The sequence below is a fragment of the Thunnus thynnus genome, chromosome 4 (assembly GCF_963924715.1).
Source record: "Thunnus thynnus chromosome 4, fThuThy2.1, whole genome shotgun sequence".
Taxonomy (NCBI): Eukaryota; Metazoa; Chordata; class Actinopteri; order Scombriformes; family Scombridae; genus Thunnus; species Thunnus thynnus.
In genome coordinates this window covers 18,301,926-18,323,209 of record NC_089520.1, presented here as the reverse complement: position 1 = coordinate 18,323,209, position 21,284 = coordinate 18,301,926, and the positions used below count along the sequence as shown (strand labels likewise).

The 21,284-nt window shown below is 41.5% G+C and overlaps 2 protein-coding genes across 7 annotated transcripts; both read left to right on the top strand.

Moving 5' to 3' along the window:
* Positions 1–1,089: 1,089 nt before the first annotated feature.
* On the top strand, positions 1,090–13,600 carry pbrm1l (polybromo 1, like). Of its 3 annotated transcripts, none has more exons than XM_067587136.1 (30): positions 1,090–1,209; positions 1,529–1,707; positions 1,851–1,948; positions 2,177–2,324; positions 2,774–2,923; positions 3,181–3,297; positions 3,463–3,531; positions 3,640–3,738; positions 3,823–3,908; positions 4,032–4,123; positions 4,210–4,426; positions 4,528–4,669; positions 4,793–4,878; positions 5,083–5,362; positions 5,494–5,599; positions 6,105–6,744; positions 6,916–7,139; positions 7,239–7,427; positions 7,880–8,037; positions 8,143–8,379; positions 9,014–9,159; positions 9,276–9,433; positions 9,613–9,796; positions 9,896–10,103; positions 10,244–10,442; positions 10,525–10,680; positions 11,573–11,734; positions 12,109–12,173; positions 12,465–12,678; positions 13,166–13,600. In XM_067587136.1, exons 2-30 carry the CDS (start codon positions 1,564–1,566, stop codon positions 13,327–13,329), a joined length of 4,938 nt encoding a protein of 1,645 aa, XP_067443237.1. In that variant the 5' UTR covers positions 1,090–1,209; positions 1,529–1,563; the 3' UTR covers positions 13,330–13,600. The 3 variants fall into 3 exon arrangements, with proteins under 3 accessions (XP_067443237.1, XP_067443236.1, XP_067443235.1); XM_067587135.1 differs by having other exon boundaries at positions 7,236–7,427; XM_067587134.1 differs by having other exon boundaries at positions 3,823–3,920; positions 7,236–7,427.
* Positions 13,601–13,792: 192 nt separating this feature from the next.
* Positions 13,793–21,135, top strand: stau1 (staufen double-stranded RNA binding protein 1). Of its 4 annotated transcripts, none has more exons than XM_067587133.1 (15): positions 13,793–13,989; positions 15,619–15,918; positions 16,330–16,451; positions 16,573–16,717; positions 16,837–16,990; positions 17,086–17,257; positions 17,365–17,460; positions 17,625–17,837; positions 17,926–18,069; positions 18,175–18,321; positions 18,410–18,485; positions 18,605–18,924; positions 19,030–19,152; positions 19,804–19,883; positions 20,323–21,135. In XM_067587133.1, the coding sequence occupies exons 2-15, from the start codon at positions 15,726–15,728 to the stop codon at positions 20,408–20,410; spliced, it is 2,073 nt and encodes a 690-aa protein (XP_067443234.1). In that variant the 5' UTR covers positions 13,793–13,989; positions 15,619–15,725; the 3' UTR covers positions 20,411–21,135. The 4 variants fall into 4 exon arrangements, with proteins under 4 accessions (XP_067443234.1, XP_067443232.1, XP_067443233.1 ...); XM_067587131.1 differs by having other exon boundaries at positions 16,573–16,729; XM_067587132.1 differs by having other exon boundaries at positions 13,794–13,989; positions 16,834–16,990.
* Positions 21,136–21,284: the final 149 nt, after the last annotated feature.

Here is a 21,284-nt window from a genome sequence, read left to right as displayed (position 1 = left end):
CTTAACTCTCTCCCACAGTCACACACTCCCACACTCATGGGGCCCTGTCCAAAGCACGTCTGGGGTGGGGCCCATCAGAGGTGTGTGAGGAATGGGGCCCGACCAGCCAAATGACGCTAGCACAGAGTAGGCTATGTGGACAAAATAACAGGGATACCTTAAAATACAAAGAAATCAAATACATAGGTAGGGTAGACCTGTAAATACCTAAAAGTGGTTTCTGCACCTCTCTGACAGTTAAATATCAACAATAAGCAAGTTTGTACTGTTGACTTGTGTTGCAATACCTACGGTGTAAGGTGTTCTTGTTATTTTGTCCATCCCATATGTTATTAAATGAAGGGCATTGATAGAGTTCTTGGAGCTAGAAACATGACTTGTTTAAACTGGCAACCAAAGAGAGAGATTATCATTGATGATGCAGACTTTTATTGTGGATTTGCAGATGATTAAATGTAAGTTCCAGTGATGTTTTTGTATGGCACTGTGACTGTATATCTGCGGAACTTACTGTATGAAGGTCGAAAAATCAACCACAACCACAGATCAGCAGATAATCTAAATGAATGCAGTGGAAAATATTTAAAGATGCTCAACTCTTAGCAAGTACTTAACCTATTTAACTTCCTCAACTTTGGTTTTCTAACCACTATAAACTTGCACAATAAACATACACAAATATAGCCTACAATTCTGGTACACGTAGAAGTTCCTACAGGACTTTCAACACCATGATTTAGAGACAGCTTATTTTTACAAATTGCCTTTTAATTACCTTTAAGCTGATATTTGATCTTTTTAAAAATAATTAGGTTATTCAATACATATTTCCACTGAACTGTACATTTATCATGTAGGCCTACATATTTCTCGTCGTTTTTTTTTTGTAGACGTAATGTCTGTTAAGCACTTTGTCAGCTTGTAGTCAGAAAAATCAACCACACATTCAGCCCTTAATAAAATACAATTAAAGATATTTTATCAACAGTGATAAGTCGGCCTCATGGAGCTGATTGGCACATACTATTGGGTGCAGTATTATTCCTAAACTGTAGGGGAAGCACTGCCTCAGGTTGCGCTTTCCTTCTCTGTACACAAAAACAATACAATCTCAACTTCCGGGCAGGAGTTTTCAAACAACACTAGCTTGCTAGCTAGCCGTTACACATTTTTGCTCAGGGAACTACGGCAAACTTTGCTGAGTTTTGGGTAAGACTATTTTTGGAAAATAAATTTCTTTTTGTTTATTTACTCTATGCGCACATTTTGCATGAAGTTAGTATATTTAGGTTTGCTTTGTTGTTAGGAAAGCGGCAAGCCAGCTAAGATAACAAGCTAACAGCCGCTCGTCCTGCTTTGTTTCATACATTCAAGCGGCGACGCTCAGCGACTGAGTTTGCACTTCTTACACTTTCAGCCCTGTTAATAAAGGGAATATGGGAGTTTGTTGTTCTTTTTAACTTTGATTACTTTCATGTTAATCGGACCAAAATCCAAAGTAAATTTTGACCTCCTTTGGTTTTTGTAGCTAGCGGGCTAGCCTGTTGTTTAAACCGGTCAGCTATGTCAGCGAGCTCCAAGAGGAGAAGAGCTACTTCACCCTCCAGCAGTGTCAGCGGAGGAGGAGACCTCGACGATGCCTCCTCCTCTACTCCTGGAAGTGGCAGAAAAAGAAGAAGGATCTCCAATGTTCCTCCTGTAGATACGGTAAATGCACTAAATTGTTGATCGTATCAGGGTTTGTTGGTGTTTTTAAAGATTTTCAAAGGATGTGGGATCGTCTCCGGCATCACACGTATGCTTTTGAAAATATTCAAACTGATATTAAGGATCTTAAATTACTTTTCCAGATTGCTGTATGCCATGAGCTGTTCAACGCTGTCAGGGACCACAAGGATGACCAGGGGAGGCAACTTTGTGAAGTTTTCCTTAGGGTACCAAAGAGAAGGTATTGTGATATAACCGCCTGGATCAAGTTTAATACTTCATACTGGAAGATAACTTGGATACCTGCCATCATATATATAACTCTGCATTTGATATTAAGATCTGAAAAACTGACTGGTGGGTGGGTGTTGCTCGGCAACTCATTCAGACAAATAAAACATAATGTACTCTACTGAATAATGATAGAGGAAGATTATAGTAACGTCTGTGCTCTCTTTTTCTTTTCCAGGAATCAGCCTGATTATTATGAAATGGTGTCCCAGCCAATTGACATGACAAAGATTCAGTATAAGCTGAAGTCAGAAGATTATCAGGATGTGGAGCAGCTTACTGCAGATTTCCAGCTCATGTTTAACAACGCCAAATCATTCTACAAGGTAGACAGAAAATAGCACTTCCGCTTTAAACCTTTTTTCTAATTGAGTGTTTTTAAGCAAAAATGCCAAAAATTAGCTGGTTTCAGCTTCTCAAATGTGAAGATTTAATGCTTTTCTTTGTCATACATGATGGTAAACTGAATATCTTTGGGTTTTTAACTGTTATAACTGATAGTTTTCACTTTTTTCTGACATTTCACAGACAAGAAGATTAATTGAGAAAATAATCGGTAGATTAATCTTTAATCAAAATAATTGTTAGTTGCACTTCTATAACAATTGCTATGATGTTTGTTAAAGGTAAATTACATTTTTCTAACATCATAATATAATGTAATGGGACATGTATACTATTAAAACCACACTTGAAAAAAATCACCAGCTGTGGTCTCCACATCCCTGTGACAGTCTTATTGATTCTATTTGCTTCTTTATGTTCAATAATCTAGAGTGACAGTGAGGAGTATCGAGCTGCCTGCAAGTTGTGGGAGGTATATTTGCAAACAAGGACTGAGTTTGTGCAGCCTGGAGATGGAGATGAGGATGATGAAGATGCTGATGACATGATGGATACTCCGGGGATGTCAACTGAAGATGAGGTAAGTTTGTTTGCTCATTAGATTTATTGTTGCTGCCTTGCCACTTATATCCTTTATTTATGTATGTAATATATTAAAACATAGAAAAATAAGGTCTCTTATCATTTTAATGAACAGAAATGTATTTCAGTGTCTTTATATGTTGGGGGTGTTTCTGAAAAAGATTCATATGTTTCTCATGGAAATATGTCTTTGTTAGTAAATTATAAGGACCGTCGTGTTGTGTCAGAACTAACTTATACATAAACATCCTTTAGAACTCAACTGGCAGTTTGAAGGAGGTGTTGGAGCAACTCTTGGAGGCTATAGTGTCACACACTGATCCCTCAGGGCGTCTGGTCAGTGAACTGTTCCAGAAACTGCCTTCCAAAGTGGTGAGTCCCTGAAGAGATTATGGGCCTCAAATGATGCCCCTGCACTGTTGGTCTCTTTGAAAGTACTGTAGTATTTACAGTCTTATTACTTTTTTATGGTTTTATTTTATCAGTCTACAGCATTGTTCTGTATTTTCTCACTCTGAGTGTCTCTGTCTTTCCCAGCATTACCCAGACTACTATGCCATTATAAAGGAGCCAATAGATCTGAGAGCGATCGCTCAAAGAATACAGGTAACAACTCACTTGCTTTTATGTGCATCAGTCTTCTTAAAATTCACTTAAGTCAGAACATCAATCATGTTCTTTTCTAACCAGTGCTAATTCATTTTATTTGCATAGATTGGATACTATAAAAGTGTCAATGCTATGGCCAAGGATATTGACCTGATGGCCAAAAATGCCAAAACATACAATGAACCCGGATCTCAGGTTTTTAAGGTAAACTCTTTTCTTATTTTTGATTTGTTTGTTTTTGGAACATGTAACAATCCAAATGTTAACAAATGTTCTCTTATTGTGTAGGATGCTAACACCATAAAGAAAGTCTTCATCCAGAGGAAAACTGAACTTGAGCACGCTGAACCCACTAAATCCAGTCTTCGCATCAGGTATTTACTTCCGTGAGTTTTTGGTGTATTCTTTTCATCACCTAATACAGAAAATTATTTGCTGACTGAAAAGTAAATCGACCCACATGCTGTGTTTCTTGTGTCTGTGCTGTGACCGTTAAGAAATCGCAGGTCTGGCCAGGGCGATCGACTTTCTGGCGTCAGTGTAGCGCTCCAGTATGGCTCTGAGAGTGAGGACGACCCAGTGCTCTCTGGTAAGTATCAGCACTTTGTGTAGCAGAAAAACATACCTCGTGTTTGTGTTTGAAAAAATAACACTTTACCACGTAAACGTTTGCAGGCTCTGTGTGCTATGATGAAGGAGAGTCGGAGGCTGAGAGTCAGAGTTCTAGTATGGAGATGAGCAACCCAATCTTCCAGCTGTATGAAGCCGTGAGGGGCGCCAGGAACAACCAGGGGCAGCTTTTCTCTGAACCTTTCCAACAGCTGCCCTCTCGCAGGGAATATCCCGACTATTATCAGCAGATCAAACAGCCCATTGCTCTGCATCAGATCAGGTAAGGAAAAATCATTCAGCGGATTCAGACAGTCACACTGAAAGATTCGGTTTTGGAGGAAGCTCAAGTCTTTAATGGCCTTTTGTTTCTTTTTTTTTTAGGGCAAAAATGAAGAATGGAGAGTATGAGAGTGTAGAGCAGATGGAAACTGACCTTACTTTGATGTTTGAGAATGCAAAACGCTACAACATGCCTAACTCAAGCATTTACAAACGGGCCTTTAGGCTTCAGCAGATCATGCAGGTAATGACTTTTGCATCATGCTGTGTCAGGTTCTTCTTGAAGATGTTTTCACTCCACAGTTCGGCCAAGTAAAAAGATAAGAATTGTCCACTGAGTTATCTGTCTGTCGATCTGTTTCTATAGGCAAAAAAGAGGGAACTTCTGAGGAGAGACGATGATGATGGAGACAGCATTCTGTCAACTGATGCAGGGAGCGTCAAGAGAAAAAGGTATAAAAGTTTTTGTTTTTCTCCTTCTGTCTGTTCTTCAACTTCTGCGTGCATTGCTGTTTCTCATAAGCATGACAATGTTTTTCTGTCTTTTCAAGACAACAAAATACATCAGTCCTGAATTCTTGGTTTTTACGTTCTTGCAATCACACTCCTGGTGTTGCCGTCCATGCTTATTGTTGTTCTGCTTTGATTCGTTTCAAGCCACAAGAAAAACGTCAAAAAGAACCGAATGAAAGCCCTGTACGCTGCAGTGACTGAGGCAAGGGAAGCAGGTACCAATCGTCGTCTTTGTGATCTTTTTATGGTCAAGCCATCCAAGAAGGACTACCCTAGCTACTATAAGGTCATCCTCGAACCGATGGACCTGAAGACTATTGAACACAGCATTCGCAGTGAACGCTACACCACAGAGGAAGCTCTAATGGATGACATGAAGTTGATGTTCCGTAACGCCCGGCATTACAATGAGGAGGGATCTCAGGTAGGACATGTAGGGACAAAAAACACTGATAAAATGTGCAACTTTCATCTTTGCTATTAGCTAATGCACAGCAATCTTGACATGTGCTATATTTTTCTGACACTAGTACCTATTTATTTCTGTTGATATAGGTGTATAATGATGCTGACATTCTAGAGAAGATACTGAAGGACAAGCGCAAGGAGTTGGGACCTCCGCCTGAAGAGGAAGATGTGGGATCTCCCAAATTGAAACTAAGTATGTTTGATCATACCAGCGTTTTTGCATGTTTATACATTTTACATTACTGCAGACCATTTTCCAAACAAATTTAGATCTTTGGAATGTGTTATTCCTGGCTTGAAACATGCTTGAGTTGACATCATCACAGTAAATGTGTCCACTTCTAGTGATACTTAATATTATTGTTCTGTAAAACAGTGCAGATGTTTTGAAATGAATCTGGTATTAGTGCAACATTGGACAGCTGCATCCACACTTCCAAGTGGAGGAACTTTGTTGATTTGGTAACTCCATGAGGGGTCACTCCTTATCTCTTGTGCCACCATCAGACCAGCCTTTAACCACCCTGTTATACCATCAATACAATGGAAACTGTGAAAGTAACCGCTAGTTGAGGAGATTGGGTTGAAGTGGTTTGAGTGGTTTCATATTGCTATTGGTCCCACTGTGTCTTGGCATTACTCATGTTTTTACAAATATGATTTAATTTAATTAATTCTGTGTGTAATTATTTCTTTAGGAAAGAGTGGTGTCTCTCCAAAGAAGTCCAAATACCTCACCCCTCTCCAGCAGAGGTTAAATGAACTTTACGATGCTGTGCGAAACTTCACCGACCGTCGAGGTCGCCGCCTGAGCACAATCTTCCTCCGTCTGCCATCTCGCGCCGAGTTGCCTGACTACTATGCTACTATCAAGCGTCCTGTCGATATGGAGCGCCTGCGAAGCCATATGGCGGCGGGCCGTTACCAGGATGTTGAAGCCCTGGTGGAGGATTTTGCTCTCATGTTCAACAATGCCTGCATGTACAATGAGCCGGAGTCTCTGATCTATCGGGATGCTCTAGTGTTGCATCGGGTGCTGCTGGAGACACGTAAGCAGCAGGAGGGAGGTGAGGACTCCGGGGCTCCTGCTGTGGGACCTCTGGTGCGAGAGCTGATCAGGAACCTGTTTGTGTCCGTGCTGGGTCACCAGGATGAAGAGGGCAGGTGCTACAGTGACTCGCTGGCTGAAATTCCTGCAGTGGATCCTGCCGCCCCTGAAAAGCCACCGCTAAACTTTGATGTCATCAGAATGAACGTGGATCGTGGCCGCTACAGAAGGTTGGACGTCTTCCAGGAACACATGTTCGAAGTTCTGGAGAAGGCAAGGAGGCTGCACAGGTATAAATACATTTTTGAACCTCTTCAGAAGCTGCACCAGTAAAAGTCGAGTTTTGGTTCTCAGTCTAAGTACAAAAAGAACAGTTGCAGAAATTGTTTAATTGAAACAGCTAATAACAGGCCACTAAAATGTGCATCAATGTTTACATAATGTCCTATTTGCATTTGCAGGACTGACTCAGAGATATTTGAGGATTCAGTGGAACTACAACAGTTTTTCATTAAGATCAGGGATGAGCTATGCAAGAATGGAGAAATTCTGCTGTCCACCTCGCTCAACTACACTTTAAAACACCTGCACAGCGATGTGGACCAGGAAAAGAGGGAGAAAATCCCTAAAGAGATTGAGGAGGACAAGGAAAAGAAGGAAGACGACGAGGAAGAGGACAACAAAGGTGTGTGAGCTTTGTTTACAACATACACAGTCTTGAAGAATATGATAAAATGTTGAGGCGATGGTAATTTGAAATCATTGTATTTCTCACCCAAAGAAGGTTCAAAAGCCGAGGACCTGCCAGGAGAGTCATGGCAGTCAGAGTCTGAGTCGGAGCGTGTGTACAGTCAGGACTGCAGCTTTGAAAACAGGACCTACCATGTGGGAGACTTCGTCTATGTGGAGCCATCAGAGCCGAACCTTAAGCCACACATCGTCTGTATTGAACGTCTATGGGAGGATGAAGCAGGTTACCAAATCATCACTTTTTTTAGCAATGCTTTTTATTCATGTTAATCAGCTGGACACTAATAAGATATCAGTGTACATGTATGAGAAACGGCAAATATTGGATCTGTTCTGTCACTAGTTCTCATACATAGGACATAATCAGTAACAGTAATAGCAAAAAATTAGAATTGGTTCTTTTGAAATGAAAAGTTACTTTTCAGTTTGGATGGAAACTTAACATTTAAAACATTTTACTACTAACACAAAGTGGCGTTTGGTTCTACCAAACAAATTATGTCAAATACAGCACTAATCAAAATAGATATGACTCACTGTGGGTTATTTTAAATAGGAACTTCATTTAGACAGTAGTTGTTTTTTTAATCAGTAAAAAAATTATATCAATGATTTCAATTCTGTTTTTGTAGTTTTACTGCTAATATGACCTTGACCTTTTCTTTCTGCATGAAGGTGAGAAGTGGCTCTACGGCTGCTGGTTCTACAGGCCCAGTGAAACCTTCCACCTGGCCACACGCAAGTTCCTGGAAAAGGAGGCCTTCAAGAGCGACTACTATAACAAAGCATCCATCAGTAAAGTCTTGGGCAAATGTGTGGTCATGTTTGTGAAGGTAAGACCCCCCCCCTATGGAAACTGAACCACACAAAGAAAAGTTTTGTTTAACACAAGGATCTGTTGACCTACTCATGACTTTTTTTTGTTGTTGTTTCTGTAGGATTATTTCAAACTTCAACCTGAGGGCTACAGAGCTGAGGATGTCTACGTCTGTGAATCCCGCTACGCTGCCAGGAACAAGTCGTTCAAGAAGATCAAGATATGGGCCATGTCCCCAAGCTCTGTGAAATTTGTCCCTCGAGAGGTGCCGTTGCCTGTTGTCCGCGTTGCTTCCATGTTTGCCAAGCCTGACCAGGAGACATTTTCATATACAGACAGTGGCAGTTTTGTGGACAAGGTGAGATGACAATATGATTTTTATATTTCTAAAGATAAGTGAGGTTGTCACTTCTGATCCTGATGGTAAATCTGCTTCAAGACGAATCAAATTTATTTTGGATGTTTTCATATTTTGTTAATTATGCCACATCCAAGTCCTCATATTTCCTCTATGCTTTCCTCTATACTTGGTAGTTTGGCCTTGTTCTGTGCTGTTTATAATCGTCTGTGAGCCTGTTAAATTTATTTTCATGGAAAATGGGTCATTGTAGCAGCAAATAAAAGGACACAACAAAGATAAATTGTAGGTTCAGATAATGGACTTTCATATTTAGCTACGTTTGGACTGAATCCCAGGAGGTCTGCAGAATCAGGACGCTAACCCACTAACCAAGTTCAGTGTAACACGTCTATAGTCAAGGTAAAAATGAAATAGAACATCAAGAATGTTGTTACTGCAAATTGTCGCTGAGCAAGAACACCGTCAGTTGACCTCGACTACAGGGGATTAATTAACTCAGAGATTGTTAGCAGGCATGTCTTGACAAGGAGCTGGCTAGCAGTGAGAGTAGTTAATTCCAAGCATAAAAGTTTGTTTGTCACAATATAAACAAACATCTGAGACCTTTGTGTGTGCATGTTTATTCATTTAGGAGAAAGAGGATGTCCCGATGGAGATGAGTGCAGCTGAGCCCGGCTGTCAGCACTATGAGCAGTTGCGCTACAACAACATGTGGTTTAAAGTGGGAGACTGTGTTTACATCCAGTCACATGGTCTATCTAAGCCCCGAGTTGCCAGGTGGGTGAAGGTTTATTTGTGCTCCCTGTTGTTGAAATGGATTATCATATTGGGCCTATATGATTATCATGGAGTCTTTAACTATCGATAATGTGGCTCCCTTGTCTGGACTGTAGGATAGAGAAGCTGTGGGTGCAGAATGGAACTACTTTCTTTTTTGGACCCATCTTCATTCATCCTGAGGAAACCGAACACGAGCCCACAAAGATGTTCTACAAGAGAGAGGTGTTTCTGAGCAATCTGGAGGAGACCTTGCCAATGACCTGTGTCATAGGTACTGCATTCATACTTCATAGGACTTGTGCTCACATATCACAGTGAACATCCATCATGTACTGAACCTAAATTTTCACCCTGCAATTTTTAAAATTCATGCTACAGACATAATTTTCACTCAAGAGTTTGAGTCGCACACAGTTCTGACAAAGTTTTCTCCTTTTCATATGCTCTCAGGCAAATGTATGGTGTCCTCCTTTAAGGACTACCTGTCATGCAGACCAACCGAGGTTTCGGAAGAGGATAACCTGCTGTGCGAGAGCCGCTACATTGAGACTGAGAAGCAGATGAAAAAGTTCAAGGGGCTAAAACGTTTCTCATACTCTTCCAAAGTGGTGGAGGATGAAATCTTCTATTTCAGGTTAGTCAGTAAAGCAGAACACTTATTCTGATTTAAAGCTTAAACAATTTCTTGCCCAGTCAGAAATTCTTTTTTGTCTTATACTGGTACCATGTGTAGGAAATTGATAGTGCCACAGAAGGAAGCATCCCCCTTTTTGGATAAGAAGATAGAAGAACTTGAGGTTAAACTGGCAGATATGGAGGATGCAGATGATGATATGGAAGACATGGAAGAGGAGGAGGAGGCTCCAGCGACCCCTTCTATGCCTCAGATGCAAACCCCAATGGCAACCGATATGGATGTCATGCCGTACACACCTTCCCAGGTACCATACACCCCCAAGGACACTACAGCCTTCTCCCAAACCCCAAATCTTATGTCCAAAGGCTTCAAACTGCTGCTCCTGATATTAAAATAAACACACAACCTGTTTGATTTTTAACTAAACTCTGTTTTTTCATAAAGACCACTCCGAAAGTGAAGGGCTTATCAAAGAAGGAAGGGGCCAAGAGGAAGATCAACATGAGTGGCTACATCCTGTTCAGCAGTGAAATGCGGGCAGTCATCAAGGCTCGACACCCAGATTACTCCTTTGGGGAACTGAGTCGACTGGTGGGCACCGAGTGGAGGAACCTCGAGGCTTCCAAGAAAGCAGAGTATGAAGGTGAGAGGAGCAGCTGTACGTGGATGCAAAAGTTCTTTGATGTGAACTGAAGTCAAGACATAATTATTTCTTTATGTTGCAGAACGTGCAGCCAAAATAGTGGAGCAACAAGAGCGTGAACGGCCACCCCAGAAGCAAGTGTCCCCAAGAGCAGGTACCCCCGTAGGGGCACTGATGGGGATGGTGCCTTCGCCTAGCACTATGGGCATGATAAACCAGACCATGACACCTGTGTCAGGTAACCCCTCTCAGAGACAGCACGAGTGCTTGACAACATGGCAGCAGGGAAATGAGGCTGGACTGTTTACAAAGCGTAATCTTCTAGTTTTCTAACCATTAGAAACTCAAAACTACATTCTTAAAACAAATTTTTTCTTCTTTTGCTGCTGTTTCATATTGTTTAATGTTTATAGTTTTTATTTTCACTAGCTTCATATTTGACATTGCATGACATTGACCGCATGAATAACCTTATTTTAAAATTTTTATTTAACTTTCATGCTTGTTTTGCCTGCTAACATTTTAAGCCCATTTGTGTCATTGGCCCCTTTCACACATGGAACCTTTAACATTACCAAGTTTGGTTATTCAAGCGAGGCGGTAGTTGTTCTTCATTCACTTAAAGGTCTCTTAGACGGCAAAATTCAGTGTCAACTTTTCTCTTGTGTTGTCATGACCACTTGGGGAATGTTGAAATAATCATTTTCTGTGTCGGCACAGCTGAAGAAAAATAGCAAGTTGGGGGGAAAAGAAAAAAGGAAGAAGACTTTTATGAATTTCTACAGAAGCTGCACAAATGATCAAATCATCACTGTTTAGTCATTCGGTTATCAGCTTTGTGGTTATGTACAACCATCATCAGTAAGAACAGAAAATTAACATGCTTTAGCTGGGATTATTGCTGCTTTTTTTACCACTAAAGTTAAGTAGAAAGATATTTAGATGTTTCACTTCTCTTGAGCAAATGTGGGCAAATCGACTCAGAAACGTAATGCCAGAGCGTTTATGGCTTAAGGTGAATGTGCGAAAGGGGCCGCTGTGTGCAGAAGTAGTGCATGTTATTTCATAGTCAGGTGCATGTCACTTATGCATGGATATGTTGTTGTCCTCTCCTCGCCCTCTTCCCCAAGGCATGATGGGAGCTTACGGCCCACCTTACATGGCCTTGCAGGGCCCCCATGAGGGTTTGTTGAGTGTGGCCCCAATGCCACCTCACCCCACAGGGGGGCCCCACCTGCCTCCTCACCATCTCCAGCAAGGTATGCCTGGGTACCCTGGCATGCTTCATCAGGGTAAGGGCCAATGTCCCAGCCACACCTGCTCAGTCACATCCAATCGTGTCTCTCCTGCTGGAGGGGTTTACCTGGTCCACAGGCTGCACAGCCTGATCTACTCACAAAGCAGTCAAAGCTTTCTGGTCTCAAAGTGTACTCACACCCCACACCTAATATATACAGGATCCACATTCACACATGTAATGCATGTGATACCACTGATACACATCAACTAATATTCAACTAATATTCAGAAACTAACATTTCATACAAGTAATTGTAAAACCTACACTTAATATTTGTTTTGGTACAGTGTTAAATATTAACATAAAGCAAACCATCACAAGTAAACCACAATTACCAGACAGAAATTAATTATTCTCATTTAACAGGTATGATGGGTGCTGGTATGAATGGCATGGCAGGAAGTCCAGCATCAGGAAACTTTATGCAACAGGTGAGCCCTGCTTTGCCTGCAGGTTTACATACATAGGTCACATACTTTTGAACTGTAGATGAACTTCTTACCATGAATATTGATAATGTTGTTGCATAATCCATCAGCATTCTGGTCGTCTGTGCTGCAGCAACGGTGGTTTTAATGATAGAGCCATTTGGCAGTTATATCTAGAGTGCTTATGTATACAAATAAAAAGAAAATAAATGGTTTATGTCTTTTTTTTATTTTATAATTTAGTATTTCACATACTGTCCACATGCTAAGAAAAAAGGACTTGTTTCATTTCAGCCTGGGATGTACAGCCCAGGACAGCATGCTCCTCCACCGTATCCTGGACAGGGCCAGTTAGGCCAACCCTCACACCTGCAGCCCACCACGCCCATGTTTGTGGCTCCACCACCAAAGACCCAGAGGGTGCTCCACTCAGAGGCCTACCTGAAGTACATTGAGGGCTTGAATTCAGAGTCTAGCACTGTCAGCAAGTGGGACCAAACACTCAAAGGTGTTGTGCCTTGTGTCATCTTTTCATTTTTATGTACTACAGCTCAGGTTGTCCGATTGTCGGTCTGTGTGTGTTTAGAAGCATCAATATTGACAGAATAGAAACTTCATACAGTATTTTCACCACAGGTTACGCCCACATGATTTATATGTCTTTTTCTACATAAACATAAGATACTAAATTCATCATATTAGGTCCTGTTTTCTTTTTAAGTTAAGTCAAGTATGAAGATATAGAAATGTTTGCTGTTACTGATGGTATGATTATCATTGACATTGAAATCAACAGCAGTGCATCACAGAAACAGATTTGTTAAAAATAAATAAATAAATATAAAATATATTATATACATAAATATGGAAAGTAATGTGTGAAATTACTTATCAACCATAAATGTGTCATGCTTTTGTGTGCTTTAAAAATTAGAAACATTTAACTGCTCACAAAAATAAGTACTTTAATCAAGAACCCTGTGTTTCTGTAACAGCGCGAAGGCGAGATGCTCACCTGACCAAAGAGCAGGAGAGCCGGCTGCCAGCTCATTGGCTGAAGAGCAAAGGAGCGCACACCACCATGGCGGATGCACTGTGGCGCCTGCGTGACCTGATGCTGAGAGACTCTCTTAACATCTGCCAGGCGTACAACCTGTAACCTGCAGGGCTCGTACCACTTGTAACCAGCTCACTCACTCACTGCTATGTCCCTGAAGCAATGGAGTTTAGGAAGGTTTATAGACCATAGAAGCAATATTTTATAGTGAATCATGATCAAATTTATATTTATTAGCTAGCATAATGAGCTTGGTAGTTATTTGTGTGTGCATTTTCATTTCTTTTTTACACCATTGGGATTAATTTTGCTGCAAAACCAGTGTTTTTGGCTGATTGATACTACCAAAATAAAATTCCGGATACCATGTTTATATGCTGTGTGTTTGTTTTAAATTGCTTTAGTTACCAGTTGCTATTTGTGAATGTCAATGACTAGTTGTCAATGACCAGTTGCACAGATAAATCAAGAGAAACGCACTGATGATTCTTCTCCGACATCACTCCAAAGAGGGTCCACTCAATCATGCATTATTTTGGAAGTACTTCCTCTGTGTGATGTCACTTCCTGAAGAGAGATACCAGCTCGGGCCATTCTCTTTAGTGTTTGCCCTGTCTTCCCAATGTCCACCTCCTCACCGCCCGCATTTTGATATAAAAATAACATTGACCGACACCTGAAACTGGCCATTCACAAAAGCAAACGACACTAAAGCAACGTGTCCTATGGAGTAACTAAAAACTGAACAGAAGGAGCGACGAGGTGAGGCTTATTTTGTGCAGTGACTTGTCGAGGGTTAGCTAGCTTAGCCAGCAGTTTCAACGGCTGTTCAGACTCACTGGAAAAAAAGAAAGGGATTTGCTTTAATGAATAAACTAGTGTTATGTAGTGCCGCTTTCGGGGTGAGAGTGCATGCTTCTTGATAATATTAGTTTCATTAGAAGCTGTCCCATTATCTCCATTCCTGTCTCTATAGCTAATTAGCTAACGTGGTCTTTTTGGAAAGCTTGTAGCCTACCGGCGGCCTGACTTCATCAGAGGCAGCTAATGTCTTAGTGACAGCAAAATATGTTATGTGGACCTTTTCACACAGATGGTCAAACCATTAGGAAATATACGTGTCTAGTGATTTGAGAGACATTATCGTTCGTGCATTTTTGCGAGCAGTTTAAACCCCGTATGTAACAGCTAGCCTGTATCTTGCTATAAAGCTAGCTAATGTTTAAGTTTACATTTTATCAATAAGGCAGGCTTGCAAACGTTCAGTGGGATGATGAAGTACATGTTTAACAGCAGTGCATGGGAGTTTTAGTTGTATGATATCACAGTTGGCAAAGGCTCCCAGGGCCCAGAACAGCCAGACAGTGATGGACACCTCCCAACACTGCACCTTAAATGAAAAGATAATTATATAAGATCATTTGTCTGTCTTTGTATTAGCAGCACCGTTAATTTACACATGTTAATGAGGAAAAAGCGTAAACCGAGCTAACAGTGTTCGTATTGTTTCAGCTAGTGTAGGCTTGGCTCTGTCAACACGTGATATGTAGTATTGTTCATGCCACCCATCTGGTTTCACAGATGTGATGTTGTCCTTCTTGTTTTGCTGTGACTGATAAATAATGTGGCCTTTTTTAATGTTGGTATGCCGGGTAACCTGTGTTTGGACTCTACAACTTTCACTGTCAAACTGCGTATTGCATATTGACAGATACTTTGAGACCTGCGTGAATATTATGATGAAGTGAAGCAAAACTTGAAAAGGGCATTTCGCACAGTGCTGTCAAGTTAATTAGATTTGTTGGAAATCCATTAATTGTATTTAAGTCACACTGTCTGAGACTGATAACTGCACAATGAATTCTGTCACTATTACTGTCAGTGTCCACAGATCAACATATCATTACATTCAAGTTCTCTTATGTTTTAATTTAACAATCATAATCTGTGAAATTAACCCATTTCTGAACGTCACCACTAACTTTACTGAAAATGTTATAAATCTTCTGGCATCTTTTGCATCTTTTGCACCTTTCTTTTGAATGATGTCATTTTTCCTATACATTTGTCTACTGAGTGTGTATTAGACAACATTTGATTCGATGAAGGAGCTGGTTTTTAACCTTATCCAGCAGACAGGGGCCATTCGCTGTGGCATTTGCTGTTTTCCCGGTGGTCTGCATTGGTTTCCTCTCATAAGTCTAATTCTGTGATAGACTGGCAGCCTGTCTAGGAGTACCCTTCTGCTTGCCCTTTGGTTGCTGGAAGATTCAGCCCCTGTGACCCCTAAGTTTTTTTTAGAAAACAGACGAATGGAGCATCCTCTGATTTCTCTCGGATTTAGAAATTTGCTCATCTGTGCTGCTTATTTCCTATATCCTCACTTTCCAGGCAGAGACCATCAGAACTCCTCAATCAACAATTCCCCGCACCATTTCTACACTGCAAAGTTCTTATCTAAACGTCAGCCTACCATTGACTAAGCTAGACCAACAAGGATGTCCCAGCTCCAGTTTCAGTGTCCGGCTAGCCCCATGCCCGCTGCTTCTGCCCCACTGCAGCTGGGGCAGCCACAGCCTGGCTACAGCATCCCTTGTGCCTCAGGCACACTACCCTCGGAGAGCGCCAGCCAGCCCATCAGGAGCTCCGCTCTCCCTGCGGGCTCAGCCACTCCCTACAATACCACCACAGGTTTGTCTTTTTTGCTGGTTTGTTCAAAAAGCTAATTGTTTTTGGTTTACAGTACAGTGCTATCTTTTGTTAAGCCACTAACATTTGTGGTTGCAAATATCACATTTTCCATAAAGGCTTGCACAAGTGTACAGTCAGTGTGTATTTGTTAAATTCACACTTTGTTTTTCAAACCCCTCCCACATATTGTACTGTCTATGGAGAGCTTTGTGTATGTCACAGTCGCTGCATCTGAAATATTTAGGATTTTATGCTTATTGTGTTCAAAGGTTTATCATTCCTTGCATGTCTTGCTGGTGTGTGTATTTTCTGTCAGACTTTGGGATGAGGAGCAACCTTTTGTGTCTGCGTTCATAATCACACCTATTTGTGTGTGTGTGTGTTGTATTTGGGATCTTTTTTTTGTTACAGTATCTAACATGGCAAACCCTAAAGAGAAGACCCCCATGTGTTTGGTGAATGAGTTAGCCCGTTTCAACAAGATCCAACCTGAATATAAGCTACTTTGTGAGCAAGGACCAGCTCACTCCAAGGTATGTTGGAGGTAGCTTTTACAAACAAACCTATGTGGTGGTTCCATATATACTGTTGTCACAAATTCATGTTAGTGACGGAGAATCTTACCGATTTTCTTCTGGCTCCTGCCTCTGTCAGATTTTCTCAGTGAGGCTCACACTGGGAGATCAGCACTGGGAGGCAGAGGGGACCAGCATCAAGAAAGCCCAGCATTCCGCTGCTGCATCTGCCCTCGCTGAGACGACACTCCCCAAGCCCACCATGAGGACACCCCGCAACACAGGCAAGAACCCAGGTGGGCTGCTCCCACTGGGTTGGTCGCAGTGTTTTTCTAATGCTTGTTAAAAATTTGCAGAGTTTGCTCATACATCTTTATTTTTGGGTTTGTTTACCTTATAGCAGATGGCATGACACATACCATGGAGTTGAATGCACTATGTATGAAGCTTGGTAAGAAGCCTATGTTTAAACCCATCGACCCATACCCGGGCATGAGACCACCAAACTTCAACTACAATGTCCGGGCTCCAGGGCCTTACCAGCGCTCTATGCAACAGTGAGAGCATTCTGCCATTTCGTTTCATGAGGTCTTTTTCTGAGATGGAAAAAACGATTGCATCTGACAGTCGACTGTGCTGACTGTATGTCCAGGTACTACTATCCGTTTCCACCAGTTGGACCAATGTTATACCACATGGAGCTATCCATCGGAGGCCAGCAGTTTATTGGGAAAGGACGCACGCGGCAGTTAGCCAAACATGACGCTGCTGCCAAGGCCATGAAAGTTCTGCAGAAAGAGCCAATATTGCAACAGTTGCCAGTGGTGAGAAAAGACGTGCAGTCAGCATGAAATAGTGGTAAAAAGCTTTTGAGCAATTTTGTCCCGACTTATTGCTTACTTTTTTTTAATGTGCTCTCTGCTCTCGACAGATGAATGGAGAGCCCGAGGAAGAGAATCTCAACAAATCAGAAATCAGTCAAGTGTTTGAAATTGCACTAAAGCGCAACTTACCTGTAAACTTTGAGGTGATGTATACATTTCTTTGTTATAAATGTTGCATACATATATTGTGTATCAATTCAGTGATAATATAAGATGTCTAACTGAGCCCAGCTGCTTTTGCAGTTCAATCATAAAACATAAGAGGTTCTCTTAACATCCTAATTTGTGAAATCTTGGTGTTTTCCAGGTTTTAAAGGAAGAAGGCCCCCCACACATGAAGAGTTTTGTGGTGCGTGTTACAGTCGGGGAGTTCACTGGAGAGGGCGAGGGAAAGAGTAAAAAGATTGCCAAGAAGCTGGCAGCAGCAGCAGTGCTGGGGGAGTTGAAGAGGCTACCCCATATACCCAGTGTGGAAAAGACGCTGCCACGCATCAAGAAGAAACCCAAATCCATCATCAAGGTAATGAAACCGCTGAGCTGGAATGAGGATAATCAGTACAGACTCGAAGACTCTTCACTCAGTAATGTTTAACCTGTCACGCCAACAGCTGCAGACCAGCCCAGAATACGGTCAGGGTATGAACCCCATCAGCCGTCTGGCTCAGATCCAGCAGGCCAAGAAGGAGAAGGAGCCAGAGTACAGCATGGTGACAGAGAGAGGTCTACCGCGGCGCCGGGAGTTCGTCATGCAGGTGAGTCAACAGCAAATTAAGCAAAACTTCTCCTCTGCCTTAGCTTGTTAATTTCTCACCCATTCAGTTATTTGATCTGTTAATGTTGCTTGCTTGCCGGTACAGGTGACAGTGTGTGGCCAGTCTGCAGAGGGTATGGGACCTAGCAAAAAGGTGGCCAAGAGGAACGCAGCAGAGAAAATGCTGGAGCTCTTGGGATATAAAGTGCCTCAGCCTCAACCCCCCAAACCGGCACTCAAAACTGATGAGAAGGTACTTTTAGACATTTATTAAGTAAGTCCAATAAACATGGCAGACCAGATCAACCTTGATGTATGTATATTGTGTTTGTAATATTCAGACCCCTGTAAAAAAACCTGGTGATGGGCGCAAAGTGACCTTCTTTGAACCTGGCTCTGTAGAGGAGGTGGCATTGGGTGAGTTGTACTCTTGACAGAGATGTCCTTTACCAGACTCAAGTCTTTGGCAGCACTCATAGTGTATAATTTAATATTGTATTGCTCTTAATTAAGGTCCTCTTTACAACTCTTTAAAGGTTCCAAGGAGGAGGACTTCCGCCTGCCTTACATGAGCCACCAGCAGCTGCCTGCAGGGATCCTGCCCATGGTGCCTGAGGTGGCTCAAGCAGTCGGGGCCTGCCAAGGATCCCAGGCCAAGGACTACAGTCGAGCTTTGCCCAACCCAGGAAAGGCCACAATCACTGCCATGATTGCCAATGAGCTGCTTTATGCAGGGACATCCCTGACTGCTGAGACTATCCTTAAGAACAAAAATAACATGACCCAGCTACCCCACGGACCCCTCACCAGGCCCTCGGAACAACTCAGCTTTCTTGCATCCGTGCAGGGCCTGCAGGTAACCACCTGCATTTTGTGCTTTGATGTACTTTTAACTTGTGTGCATTGCTTTGGACTAAAGCATGGTAAAAAAAAGTAACTGAAATATTTAATTTGCTTGCAGGTGGAATACAAAGATTTTCCTAAAAACAATAAGAACGAGTTTGTGTCATTGATTAACTGCTCCTCCCAGCCCCCGCTCATCAGTCATGGGATTGGGAAAGATGTAGAATCCTGTCATGATATGGTGAGTGTTTTTTTTAAAAGCTTCAAAATGTATCCCTGCAGTTTAAAACACTCACTAACAGACTTATGTCTAGATTTCATCTGGTAAAACATGAAACAGTTGGTAAAACAGTTTATTATATATTTAGAAGTATGTTTATCTTGGTGACAGGGAGCTTAGTGAAAAATGTCAGCAGATGTATTATCACTCACTATTCCGTTGTCATAAAGGCCTGTTTTGTCCACAGTCAGTATCACTCCCCTTGCACAGAACAAAGCACAGCCGATATGACTGGTTATCTGATTTTTCTTTTATTTCCTTAGGACAGTAGGAGAAGCCCTCAAGGTCATCCAGTTTTCTTTCTCAGTGTGCACATCTTATGAGCAGCTGTGGAACCAGATAGACAAGCTTGCTAGAAGTGATTTAATTAGAAATAAAAACATATTTCTCAACTTTTCTCAAGATGGTTCAAGAACATACAGTGAAGTCACCCTCATATCTTAAGAGGGTGGGTGAAACAATGTGAGGGTGACCAAAGAAAGCACAGTTTAGGTCAGGCTGATGTGTGAGGTGAAGTTGAAGAATACCTGCTATCATGGAAATGTGCCTTTTACTTTACAGGGTAGTACTAAAGTAAGTAGGAGTAACTCAAACTGTTTTTCACCACTACAGGCTGCTCTGAATATATTGAAGTTGCTCTCTGAGTTGGACCAGCAGTTAAATGAGAGAACAGGAAATGGACCAGTCTCTGGGTAATATTCTCTCTACTACTTATAGCTGTGTTTACATTAAGCCCTTTATTCCACTAAAAATCTAAAAGAGTACTCAGAGTAAAAATGTCTGATGTAAACATTTAATAAAATTACTTCATCTGAAGTCATTTATATAGTTCGTCATTTACTGGCATTCTCTTTTGGAAAGTAAACAGAAGGCTCAACTTTTGCTTAGTCATTCCGGTCGTCTACTCCGGTAAAACTGTTACTTGAGTATCAGAAGCACAGCAGTAAGCTAGTAATTGTTCCACTTACTTAGATTTTTTTTGTGGAAAAAATGAGTGTAGTGTTTACACAGGACAGTTTATCAGATCACACATGTAAATGCTTTCAAGGGAATTGTTAGATGTAATAAACACAGGTTTATGTAAAATCATTGAACTATTAACTGTAACTAAACTGGGTTTATTTTTCACAGGTGTGGCAAGCAGGAGATCGAAGGTGATCTGCACCTCAAACAGGCTAACTCAAGCACATTGGCACAGACGCTGGATGGCACTGTTTAGATGATCAGGTTTGGTTGTCTGTAAAAGCACTAGAGAAAACTCAGACACTGTGTTCTTAGTCTGTTTTAGACGGCTACAGGACGCTTCGGGCACTGTAGGCTCTAAACCATCACTGTTCATATCCATTGTTCCCAAATGTTCACAGTTAAACAAGATTGATTGGAAAAAAAAATAGTTTCTTCTCCTTGATGTTGTTTAATTGTACACATTATTTATTCTTTTGTTGCTTTGTAGAAAAAGTAGCTGCATCCTAGTCAATGAGTTGGGGGGGGGGGGTTTACTTGGTGGAAAAAAAAAAAAGAAGCAATTTACTGTGAACTCTGTTTTGTTTTGCCTAGAACTTGTTTCCTCTCTGTGAGACCTGCTAACTCTTGTTTTTAAGTGTTTTATGTTTTATCTCCCGCTGAGGTAGTTCAAAATCTTGTTAAGGTTTGGACCTCGTCTTTGTCTAGGGTGCAGCTGGCAAACCTCTGATTTTCCTAGAGTGCTTTATATCAACAACCACAAAGTGAAGTGTTATCGACATTACCATGTAGGGCTGGGAAGAATTTGTTACTAAATGTAGCGTGTGATGTAATGTGATGTTGTCTCCACTGTGTGTGGCAGGGAAGTTTCCCTTCGGCATCAGTTGCCCTGATGCTTCCTTTTCCTTCCTTATGTCAGACTCCCTTCTCTCTCCGCTCCCCATGGTAATTAAACTTTCGTGCTGTTACGCACAAAACAAAGATCTGTGTCATCTTGTCAGTTTCTATATCTGCTAATGCTGTTACATATACATGAAAAGGTTTAGGATATCAACTTTCAGTGGTGTCGTGTCAGGATGATAAAACGATTTTGTCTAAATGTTTTACAAGAATCTGTCGTCAAAATTAAT

Coding starts and splice junctions, on each gene's coding strand:
- stau1 (XM_067587130.1), top strand. CDS start 15,726: ATGTCCCAGCTCCAGTTTCAGTGTCCGGCTAGCCCCATGCCCGCTGCT. Junction 16,991..17,085: donor TACCAGCGCTCTATGCAACA/GTGAGAGCATTC, acceptor CTGTATGTCCAG/GTACTACTATCCGTTTCCAC. Junction 19,884..20,322: donor GGAAATGGACCAGTCTCTGG/GTAATATTCTCT, acceptor TATTTTTCACAG/GTGTGGCAAGCAGGAGATCG.
- pbrm1l (XM_067587134.1), top strand. CDS start 1,564: ATGTCAGCGAGCTCCAAGAGGAGAAGAGCTACTTCACCCTCCAGCAGT. Junction 8,380..9,013: donor GTGGCAGTTTTGTGGACAAG/GTGAGATGACAA, acceptor TTATTCATTTAG/GAGAAAGAGGATGTCCCGAT. Junction 11,735..12,108: donor CCCTGGCATGCTTCATCAGG/GTAAGGGCCAAT, acceptor CTCATTTAACAG/GTATGATGGGTGCTGGTATG.